The sequence below is a fragment of the Carya illinoinensis genome, chromosome 5 (assembly GCF_018687715.1).
Source record: "Carya illinoinensis cultivar Pawnee chromosome 5, C.illinoinensisPawnee_v1, whole genome shotgun sequence".
NCBI lineage: Eukaryota > Viridiplantae > Streptophyta > Magnoliopsida > Fagales > Juglandaceae > Carya > Carya illinoinensis.
The window spans coordinates 38,293,982-38,306,275 of NC_056756.1; the positions used below are offsets into that span (position 1 = coordinate 38,293,982).

At 34.5% G+C, this 12,294-nt stretch overlaps 1 protein-coding gene and 1 non-coding gene across 2 annotated transcripts; both read right to left on the reverse strand.

Annotated features, from left to right (window-relative positions):
* Positions 1 to 1,133: 1,133 nt before the first annotated feature.
* On the reverse strand, positions 1,134 to 1,213 carry TRNAL-UAG. Its single transcript has one exon. It is a non-coding gene; the product is annotated as a tRNA-Leu (tRNA).
* Positions 1,214 to 2,075: 862 nt separating this feature from the next.
* LOC122309050 (homeobox-leucine zipper protein ATHB-12-like) lies at positions 2,076 to 3,379 on the reverse strand. The gene is made up of 2 exons (XM_043122407.1): positions 2,866 to 3,379; positions 2,076 to 2,762 (listed from the first exon to the last, which is right to left on the reverse strand). Exons 1-2 carry the CDS (start codon positions 3,301 to 3,303, stop codon positions 2,451 to 2,453), a joined length of 750 nt encoding a protein of 249 aa, XP_042978341.1. The 5' UTR covers positions 3,304 to 3,379; the 3' UTR covers positions 2,076 to 2,450.
* Positions 3,380 to 12,294: the final 8,915 nt, after the last annotated feature.

Genomic DNA, 12,294 nt, shown 5'->3' on the forward strand with positions numbered 1-12,294 from the left:
TCTCATTTCAATTGAGCCAATATGCTAACAAAAGCTTTTTCTAATTTATGATGTCAAACATTTTTTGTTTCCTGTTTTCTTACTAACATGATATGAATGTCATATTTTTGTCTCCTACAATAATTTTTTCTTGTCTTATATGATCCTAAAAGCATTAGCGTCCATAATCTTTAGTCACATGCCTCATAAATATTCGTTTCAAATGGGGTGGAGAAATGATCCTAGCAATTCGTGATATTATTAAGGACGTGTTTCATATTACCAAGCACACAAATGCCTGCAAAGAATAAGGTATGACACTATGTACCCGATGGAACTCCATTCTTAAGTTAGAGAAGTAATCTGAATATAAGTATATGAATAATTGAAGTTAATTATAGAGTTACATTGAGGCGTTATTTATAGAGACGTAGAAATGAGAAGATAATCATCATTTATAGATATATCTTCGACGGTTCTCCTTATTAATTGGAGTAATCTCTTCCTAATATCTTGGATGCGTTATTTGACTAGTATTCCGTATATTAGTAAGACTCATGGGACCTGTCATAGGCTATTGGGCCTTTGGTATATTGAGCTTATAGGCATCAAATATCATTTCTAGATATAATTATTTTTACATTTTTATTATTAATGTAATGGAATGACATTCATAATATCATTGTTTCTTAATGTTACGTGCCACATCTATTGTTTAAGTTATATGAGGAAATATATACTGAGAGATAGTGGAATCAATATGAGAAATCTCTCTTTTTAATGTGGGTCTCAAATTTGTTCATTTTTTTAAAAATGCACATACTTAATATCCTAGAGCTATTCAAATAATTTCAGAAACTATTCCTTACATTTTTTAATTTTGAAAAATTATATTTGTAAGCTGAATACATCTAATAAAATACTTATATGACATAATTTGATTTGCAATATAAATTTTAAAATTTGAATCTTACAAATAAAATCCTACCATTTAAGTGATAATAATGGTTTATTACTCTACATACTGGCTTGAAAATATAATAACCCTTTAATTTTTATTTATAACATATTAATTTGGAAATTCAATATAAAAAATGCTAGATGCATCAATAAAAGCTTACCAAAAACTGACTTCTCCAACTTGGAGTAGAAAATGACAGCTGTGGGATTTGAACCCACGCCCTTTCGGACCAGAGCCTAAATCTGGCGCCTTAGACCACTCGGCCAAACTGTCTTGTCAGATAACTACAGTTAATTAACAATACCTCTATTTGCTCACCTCTTCTGATTTTATGGAAGTTTAAGAGCAGAAAGGTATGTAGACTTTCATTGATCGTGATGGCCCTGATGGAATTGTGTCATATAAACTATCCAAGAAGTTGTCTTTGATCTGTTTGATTGATTTTTCATGTGATGGGTTATGAGGTATTTGCAAAAGTTTATCATTATGCGAATAATATGCTAAAGTTTTTCATCATAAATTTCCCATCAGTGAGACAGTCAGTGACTAGTACAGCATATTCTTCGAGGATATGATCTAATCTGAGAGGGAAGTGAATTTCGGTTCTGCCTTGGACTGAAAAAAGATAAACTTGAAGTATTGGATTTTGATACCAACATTCTGGGATGCGATGTCCTGGAGAGAAAAAAAAAATGTAGCTGCATGTGAGCACCCTTTAAGTTGTAGAGCACGGTACAGAAGCTTTAGACTATTGAACATGAAGTTTCAACAATGGTTGTCCATAAGATAAAGGATTAGCCCCACATGAGGTTTGTGAATAAGTGATTGTCTCGTAATAATGACCAAGGAATATCCGTCTGCTAAACAGAATGTATTGAACTCATAATTCATTATATGCTTAGTTTATGGATAATTGGAGCTTATTACTTCTGAATATATGTATGGGAAATATCTAGCACTGCTACTGAGGTTCAAGTGCATGAGAGGCCATCTTGTTTACCAATATAAGTTAGAGCCATATTATATAGAGATGACTGGATTCTATGATAATTTGTTCATGGAACGGTCTTGGATTGTGGGTTTTAATATTTGTCTTGCATCTTGATCTTATTTTGAAAGTGTGTACTCCACAATCTACAAAATTCAGCTGAAATTAAGCAAAAATTCACATAATCAAACACAATCAGATCTGCTATATCATTTCAAGAACGATCTCAAATCCTCTCTATATTGATTCATTCATGCATGCTTGTCAGATTCTCACAAACACATGCACACACGCGCAGCCATACATATCTGTTCTGAGCGACGCTCTTAATTGAGTGATTAATTCTCCTTTGCTGCCTTCGTTTCTCTTCCTTCTGTAGCTTTCATCTTCCCGGCCAAATCAGAGCAAGCCAGATTTCCAATTCTCATTCCCTTTGTCCTCTGTCCTTTTGACCACCCAGCCAACATAAGGCTTCAGATAACAAACGAACATCCAGCTTCTGTAAGCGAGGTGCATGATTTTTCAAGTCCAAGAATTTAGCCAGTATGAACTGCTACAATTTGAGTGATCAAGCAGACCACCTGAATCATAGCTGTACAATTTTTCAAGTGATGCTAAGGGACCATGTTGTTCGGACACGTTCAAGAATCCATGTCCTTCCTCCCCAAAGCTCCCAAGATCGTTCTTATCTTCATGTGAGCAACGAGGCTTTTCTTTAGTCTCAATTTCATTGCTTACATTATCTGATCTACCGACTGTGTTAATTCCTTCCAAACCCTTGCTGTCCCCATTCCCATCATCAGTTTTGCCCAGCAGATCACCTAGTTTCTGCAACTGTTTGAAAGGAAAATATATTCTCATTCTCATGGTTATGACTTGTAAGTTGTATAGGAATATATTTCTGTTGATTATTTGGAAGTCTGAGAACAATATGTACCTGTATGAGCAAGGATTGCTTCTCCTTCTTTAAGGACTCAAACTGGGATGCTAAATTTTCATAATTATCTCTGAGTGTTCTGTATTCTTGCTCTATCTGTTTGGACTTCCATCTAGCCCTTCTGTTCTGAAACCATATGGCAACCTGCCGTGGCTGCAGCCCAAGCTCTCCTGCAAGTTGCACCTTCTTCCTGGGCTCAAGCCTCGTCTCTGATTCAAAGGTCGACTCCAGTGACTTAATTTGTTCATCACTAAACCTCCCCTTGTTCTTGTTCTTCCTCTTTCTTGGAGTACTTAGGGGTGGCTGCTGCACGCTGGTGATGTTTTCATATCTTCCTTCTGGCACTGCCGGAGAGTACAAATGCTCACTTCCTTCCATTGCTATGTTTCTCAGCTGTGATGGAAACTCATGTTTATGATAAAAAATTCTTTCAGCCATTATGTATAAAAAGAAGATATTTAATCACCCCTTCCCCTCCTCTGGATGAATGTGCTTTGGAACTCTGTCGAAGGAGATGGGTCCTACGATATATGGCTGGCTATTACCAAGTATCTTGGCTGTTGCTTTCAAGTAATTGGGAGTTATGGATTATTCCAACCAATGAGATTAGATATCGTATCTCATTCTCCATCTTATGACTTGTCTACATTTCTATCTTTTCCCTTGCTTGTTCTATTTACAAACTACAATCCATGGATAGCTTTGTCAAAGTGATCTCATCCCAATTCTACTTATTCAAAGCTTCTTTAAAAAATAAAAATAAAAACCCAACACTTGTCACCTATACAAGTACACAATTTAGGCGTGTTTCATACTTAATGGAAAATTAGGTGAAAAAGATAATTAAATTAACTTCTGCAGTTCCTGAAAAAAATGAAACTTGCTTTTGAAAATATGTTTTTTGCCTCTTCTAGTGGCATATATAGCGTTTTGTCTTTCCATTTCTGCTCTCTTTATGGCGTCTATGTAGTAACTGGGATGGTTACACAACTTATATGTGAATGCAGAACGGTCACCCCAGTGCAGAGTGCTGTGATATATTCTAATATTTCTGTAATACCAGATGGTTTTTTAAATAAATATTTTTTTTTTTTATTTAAAGCATGTAGATTTGGTGGAAGCATATCGTTCTTAAAATAGGCTTGGCTGTTGAGGAAGTGAAAAACACAACACAAATTTACGTGGTTCTACAATATTGTGAAAAACACACAGCAAAGATGACAAATAAGTGAAAGCAAACATAAGTAAACAAACAAACAATCAATCACACAACACAAATTCACTTGGTTCTACAATGTGCTTATATCTACAGAGCTGTAGAGAATTTTATTATGTTAAAGAATCACAAAATACACTTTAGGGCGAAATCACATTGTTCAGAACACTTAAGGTGTATTAAACTGTTCATTAAGTACGTATTTATAATACTACACAGTGAAAATCCTAATTTTCACTTTTTTTTGCATTATTCACTCAAGTGCGCCTCAAATGAAATCTCTTTTCGAGCCCTGACTTGATCGATTTGTTAAGCAAGTGTCGAGCGAACTTTCTGTCGGCACTTTTTTAATTGCAAATAGTGCCAAAATATCGGCCCAAGCTCCTTGAAAATCTATCTAAAAACCCATAACTCATCGTTGTCAAATTGAATCATCAAATTGGGTCGACATACAAACAAAACCAGGTTACAGAAATCTAACATATAATATATAAAGAAAATGGAGGAGGTAAAAGCTGTCATTTGGTTTATCAAATTATGAGTGAGAAAATGACAGAACAAAGGAAAAGAGAGAGAGAGAGAGTAGTACGTAACATTCTTTTGGGGTTAGGTTCGAAGTTAAAAGAATGCACGCATCCCTTGGTTGGCATGTTTTCTTGACTTTCATATATAAACATGCATGCATGGGAGAATTGCATTGTTTTCTGCACTTTTCTCATCCTAGACTACTTTTTTTCAAGAAATTAAAAGAGAGATCAATACAAGATGAGAGGGTGAGAGATCCATTTACAAAACTTACATGCATATAGTAGAAAATAAGAATAAATCGGTGATAGAACTAATAAATTGAACTTGAGCCCTTGTTCCTTGGCTTTGGTCAAGGAGGGACCGCTGCATGCAATAGCAATTTTAAAATCCAATCGGTAGATTTGTCAAATGCGGTTGTGATCCACATCCGTGAAAGTAGCATTGCAACCATATGTAGGGCTGTAAAAAAAGGGAAACCGGTGAATCGGACTGAATCATTGGGTTCAGTCTGCAGGTTCAGAATCAGTTCGGTTCGGTACCGCTTCCTACTTAACAAAATCGATTGAAAACTAGTCCAATTCTAGTTTTGAATTTTAGAACACAGGTTCAAACCAAATCAAATTGGTACATATATATAATTTTTAATTTTCTTATATTATATATAAAATATTTTTTTAATGATTTTTTATATTATATATATTATATTATATGCTAAATTGCTGATTAATATAACATGAGATTTTAAAATCTTATTATTCATGTCTATTATGATATAACATAAATTAATCTTATAATTTTTAATCTAACATTTGAATTTTGATATAACATATAAATTTTAATTTTATAACATAAAATGAGGGATATGGGTTGATAAGTTGCTAAAGTTTGTTGGGATATGATTTTGTTTATCCGTAAAATCAGAAAACTGGACCGATTGGACTAAAATTGAAAAAACTGAAAAATTTTAATTTCGGTGGTGAATTGGTCTGGTATCAGTTACATTCCTAAACATTTTGTTTCGGAGTCATTGATGAAGATCTTCTTGCCCTTTTCCCTTAAATTCTTGATTAAGGAAAGTAGTAACATATCCAGATAGCTAAAATTGGGTAGTCCGGGACACTAGTGGCCTTTCAAAGGAATGCACGATAGAGTCAGTTTTGTACTACACGTGCCAACGGGAATAGAGCAGAGGGACCAAGATTTGAAAGATCCAGAGGTGGGGAGTCCAATTGTGTCGCGTGTGTGGTGATAGGATGCTGAAAAATGCGTCAGCGAATCAAAAGGCAGCATGACTTGGGTGGTGCGTGTAAATCATGTGGAGTTTGTTTGGTGGCGAGTCTATCGGGGTTTTGAAGATCGATAGCTAGAGAGCACAGTGGTAGTGTTGGGAACCTTGGTCAAGTCCCCAAACACTAAGGTTGTCCTCGCCTTGGTTCTCCTTGGATCAACCAATTGCCTAAGCCCTCTTACTTGGTTCTTGAGCAACAATGCAATGGTGGCAATTTTGGTGATGTGAGGTTAGGTGTTTAGGGCCGGTTTCATGTATGGTAGTGTTGAAAATGATGAATGAAAAGATTGAATTCCAATGCAAGTGATGGGCGCACAGTTTGAGTGGTGCTCACTAGGGTTGGCACCACTTAGCATTCTCCTAGGGCTTGGCATGTGATGTGGCTAGGGTTTGGATGGAAGAAGGTTTACTAGATTGTAGGAGGGAATATTGGGGATAAGGGGTTCAGTTATGGCAAGATGAGATGGAGGGATAAGGTGATTGAGAAATTTTAGGATGTCTCCTAAAATTTAACGATCAAACTTGGTGAATAAGACCAATTACCAAAATTGAAGGAAATGGATAAGGAGAGGTAATTAGGGATCCTAAAATTTAGGAATTCCCTAGATGGACAGTGATGGGAGGCTAGGGTTAGGGAAAATGGATGAAGGGTGCTTTGGAAAGTGTTTGGTCGAAAATGATAAGTGGATGGGTAATGTGGTGGCCGAATATGGACTATGGAAAACAAGGTGGTAGGCGTGTGGTGTATGGAAAATGGATTAAAACTAAAAAAATATGATGAACTCGATGAAGGCTATGAAGAACATGCATGAACACTTTGAAGAACACAAAGAAAACTCAAGAACACAACGAACAACTCATTCTAATTCACACAAAGCACCAAGATAAAGAAAACTCATAAATTGATAAATGAATCACACATATTTAATGAATTGCAAGGTGATGATTCTCTTCTTGGGATCCACAAATTTTACCCAAAAAGCCCAAGTGCAAAAGCACTGATGATAGTCTCCAAGCACTATGGCTGGCCACACAATTGTCAAAATGTCCAAACCTTCCTAATGAAATGACTAAGGGTCCTATTTATAGAGTTTACAATTTGGAAACCTCCAAAAGGTTCTTAGCAAATTAAAATAATTAAATAAAACAAATAAGATAATAACTAAACAAGTAATTAAATAAAACAAATTGGAAGGAAAAAAAAAATTAAATGAAACAAATAAAAAATAATAAAATAGATAAATGACCCTATGGTGGCTGTGGCATGCATGGCCTATGGTGGGTTATGGTGGTGCATGGCCCATGGCTGTGCTAGTCCTAGTCTAGTCCGTGGCTAGTTGCATGGCATGGCATGGTGTTATACTTTGGTCTTATGGTGGGCACGACATGGTGCTGTGTGTGGCCTACTGATGGTGGGCATGACATGGTGCCAAGTCTAGTCCTGATGGTGGACACAAGGCGGTGCCGTATTGCTGCTGTGGTGCCCAGGCAAGTGATTTGGGCAGTGGTCCTGCATGGCTCAGGTGGGTGGCCTGGGCAATGGGCATGCATGGTCCACATTGAAGGTCTGGGCTCTAGGGCTACAAGGCATGGGCTGGAGCGTTGCACTGGATGGCATGCCTGGTGGGTATCTACTAGCCTTGCCTACAAGGCACGAGCTGGAGCCGTGCGCTGGATGGCGTGTCTGTGAAGGCACGCCACTAACCTCGCTAAGTGACACTGAGGCGTGCATGCATACGTGCAGGTGCACGCTCAAGGGCATGCGCAGGCTTGCACGCATGGTCTGCGCACGGCTAGTAGCCTCCATGGACGCTTGTTACGTGTCAGGGCATGAGCCAAGACATGCGAATAGGTTAGCCATGTGACTATCCTGACCTTCTAAGAGTCGTGTTGAGTTATGGTCCTGGGTAATCCTCCTAGGAGTTTTGACAAGTAGGCACATGTGGCAGTCTGAAAGCCAAAAAGGCTACCATGTAGTGGCTAAAGAGAAAGAGGAGAGCCTCTCTCCTCTCTTGTGAAGATCTATGATGGAGGGTCAAGTATTTGGAAAGAGAGTAAACTTTTCTTAGCAAGCTTTTTTTAGACTTAGGCTACATTTAGGTAGTAAGATGATTTTAATTAATATGTAAATAGTAATAAAAAATAGTAAAAAAATAATAATAAAATATTAAATAGTAGTCATAAATATAAATAAAAAGTAGGTGAAAATATTAAATAGGAGTGGAGTGAAGTTAGAGCATTGTTAATGAACTATGAATATGTAAAGGACATTTTTGATAAACGTAAGATAATTTTAGATTTTAAGTATTTCATTCATATAAGTCTCTACATTTGAATAATTATTTTTTTATTATATAAAAATAAAATAATATGAGATGAATTTGAATCTGACTATCCATATCAAATCTTTATATTAGATTATTTATTTATTCATTATATAGTAATGAGTAATTAATAATTAAAAAAAATTTATTTTATTAATTATTAATTTATTTTATTTTATCATATTTTACTATTTAGTTGTGTCGAGGGAAAGAAACCGATTCTAGGGACAGAAACAGATTCAGTTGCATTGAGAAAATATCAAGAGGAAAGAGAGAGACTTACAGATAAATAATAAAATAAAAATTTACTCTTTGTACGCTAGCTACTAAATTTGATATTCTCTTTACAAATATTTTAGCTAAAAGCTACAAAATTTAGTATTGACTAATCCGTTGCAAATAAATTTTCTGTCTAATAATTAAAAAGTACACTTTATTTTAAATATAGACAATCGATTATACTGTTACTATCCAAACACAACTTTAGTTTTACTTATAGCGAGTAAAAGTGTAGTTTTTCAAACTATTCACGTCAACCTTTTTTAATCTTTTGTAACTTTGTTGTCTGGTTCTGTGTAGTTAGATCTTTTGATGGCTTAATTGCCCATGCATGGGTCTGAGTAGTCAAAGTTAAGGTTTAATCCAACTGATTAATACTTGTTTTGGTTATATAATATAAAATGAAATAAAAATTAAAAATTAAATAAAAATATTATTTGAATATAATTTTTATTTTAAAATTAAAAAAATTATAATAAATAAATGCGATATGTCAAAATAGATTAATTATAAATACGTGACTGCGTGAACTTTTACTTCATAATTATGATCCGTTATCGGTAGTACATGCACTTGGGTAGGATAAGATCATTAGGATCGATCACTGTACTTGAGCCGCCTAACGAAGACAAATTAGTAATGGATTGTCAAGTTAAATCACTAGGGAAATGGAGATTTTGCTTTACATGAATGATGGAGAATCGATCATACTAAAGGCCATTTCCCGTCCAACTTGTTCTAAGAGACAATTATGACAACGACTTCTCATTAAACTAATTTTTCTAAACTATACTCTTCTTCCTTCTTTATTTTTTGGGTACAAATTATTTTCCCATGCCCAGATGGCTGTGCGGTTTGGCGTGTAAATGTCATGGTTGGTGAAGAGTCATGCGAGCAAGAATAGGTGACATTGGGATTATTAGGCTATGGCTTGCACGCCAAGGAAGCTAGGATGATTAATTTGTGGTTTACAACTTGGGTTGAGCCCTTTGGTCCTTATTTTTTCAAAACAAGTACATTTTCAAACCAAATTCATTTTCTATCAGTAATTAAAAACATTTCCTTTTAACGGCTTTTAACTTTTCAATATAATTAGGAGGGTAACAATCTCGGTTTAAAAATTGATAAATAATCGTTGGATCTCGATCTAAGATAGTAAAAGAATTTGATTTTTGGTCCGGTTTTAGAGTGTAGTTTTCTTATCTAGGACCGGACCGGATTGACCAGATTTACTATATAAAATTTTAAATATTATTTTATATGATATTTTATAAACTTTTAAGGTAATTATATAAATTGAAAACAAGTAATTACATGATTTTTTTCTAATTAATTATAAGTAATTATGTAAATTTCTGCTCATCTAATTCTTTATGAATAGATGATATAAAATATAAAAGGTTAAGAATTTTAACGTAAGGTATGGATTATTAATTACTGATAATACACATACCATTAACATTATTAATTTGTTTTATTTAGTTAAAACACTTAATTAGCTGTTAAGTATATAGTTACTTAGACAATTTAAATTAAATCATTCGAAAAAAAACTCGACCGAAACATTCCGATAAGATCAATTGGACCGAAAAATTGATTCAATCTAAACTTTTTCTCAGACCGATTTAGATAATGAGTTGAGTTGAGATGAAAGTTGAATAAAATATTATTAGAATATTATTTTTTAATATTATTATTATTTTGAGATTTAAAAAAAGTTGAATTATTTATTATATTTTATATTAAAAATTAAAAAAATTATAATAATTAGATTAGATGAATTTAATAACCAAACACAATCTTAAACCGATCAAATCAAACTCATTTCGCTTCTAAAAATAACAACGCGGTTTGTTTCTTGCAAACTTATGCAAGTTGTTGAAAATCCCTTGCCGACATTAATTTTTTCCTCTAAAGATCAGAAAAATACGCAATATTCCCTCCCCAACCAACACACGTTTAACTAACAAATGGTAGTACTTGCCTTCACATGAAAAATGAGATAAAATGGGAAAAATTGGAGATAAACTAACAAAAAGTGGGGAAAATCGGAGGACCGTGTTGAGGAGGCTGTCCTTTTTCGGCTCTCTCATTTTCAACATGATTGCCAAGAAGTACTACTTTGTCATGCTGATATCTGGAGAGTCGGCAACGTCTGACAAATAATGTTTGTCCACGTCCAGGAAGCTAGCTAGTAGCTAGCTGGCTATGCATGCATGCATGGCAGCCTTTTTTGGCCGGAAAGTAGTGCGTGCGAAGGGAAGCATCATCCCGCCCTCCACATGACCCAACTGCTTCTGAAAATGACCTTATTTTTTGTCTTTAGACGGCCATGATTAGCTATTTTTTCTTCTCTTTTCGTTTGGGTAATGTTTTCGAAGGACCCACCATTTGGCGATGGTTTTTGTTTGGAACGTTGTGTCAATGTCCACTCGCCGCCGACAATTAGCAAAGCAAAATTATTGTGCCTAAAAGTAATTTGGAGTGACTTCCTTAATTAAGTCCCCTAATCATTTGTAGACTCAGTAAAGTTAAGAAGATCGACCGGATTCTAGTAACAGTTTTGTTGTAACTATATATTTGTCTTGAATGGAGGGCGGTTATGTAAAAGAACTCGATATTCAAATAAACGTAATTTTATGCTGCGTTTCAAACCTAAATTTAAATTTTAATTATACACAATTCAATAATAATAAGGATGGTAATATGTTATACGATCAATTAACTCAATATGAACACGATATAATAATAGCGAGTTTGAGTTTAATCTTAATGGATTCTGATCAAAATAGGTTGATCCGTTAAAATACAATTGCTTAATGAGTTGATAACGTGTTAACCCGTTATAACATGTTAATAAAGTTAAAAGTTACAATTATACCCTTATACCTAAAAGTAAAATTGTTGAGATTTTAATTTAGATATTTTTATCGTTTAGATTGTAATTTTAGACTTGTAATTAGTTATATATATATATTTATAGAAATTGGTTGGGTCAGGTCATGTTAGTCTATTTTGTAATATTCACTAATGGGTCAAAATGAATCGTGTTAAAGTTTGAGATTTTAATACGATAAGATTAACGTGTCGTGTCCGGGTTGACTCATATAGTATAATATACATACCTAGGAAGACAAATCCAATGGATTCAAATTTGAATTGAAAGACAAATCCAAATCTAGTCATCCAAAGACAATAATTTGTTTTTTTATGAAGTCATGGCACTATCATATTAATTAGTTATATAATGTGTAAAAATAGTTGAATTATTCATAATATTTTGAATGATCTTTAGCAGTACAACCCTATCTTTCTTGGTATCCATGGATTAACTTGAAAGTGAGGTTGTCAAAAGTGTACAGGTTGTAAGAGTTTTAATATCAACACCAACGTTTAAACAAATATGCATTATAAACCAACATCCTAATGCATATTTGTTTGAGCGAAGATGATGGTCATTAGGGTTGTGCATCCGAGCCCCTTTTTATGGCCCAGTTTGGAATTTGAAAAATGAGGTTCATCTGGGTGGGTATCCAGATTATGTACCGGCCCTTATCTCGATTTGGTTATATATGGTTAACACCAGGTACTCGATCGTAACCGGATTTAACATTAAAAAAATTGTCTTATAGATGAAACAACATCATTTTGATCTTCAAAAAGTTGTCGTTTGTATTTGTAGTCCTTTTTAGAGTATTCCCATTCGGATCTGCATAATGTATTTTTTCCTATAATTTGATAAATAAGTTAGGGTTTTGCTCAAAAACCCCTCCCATCCAGATCCCCATTTTGCG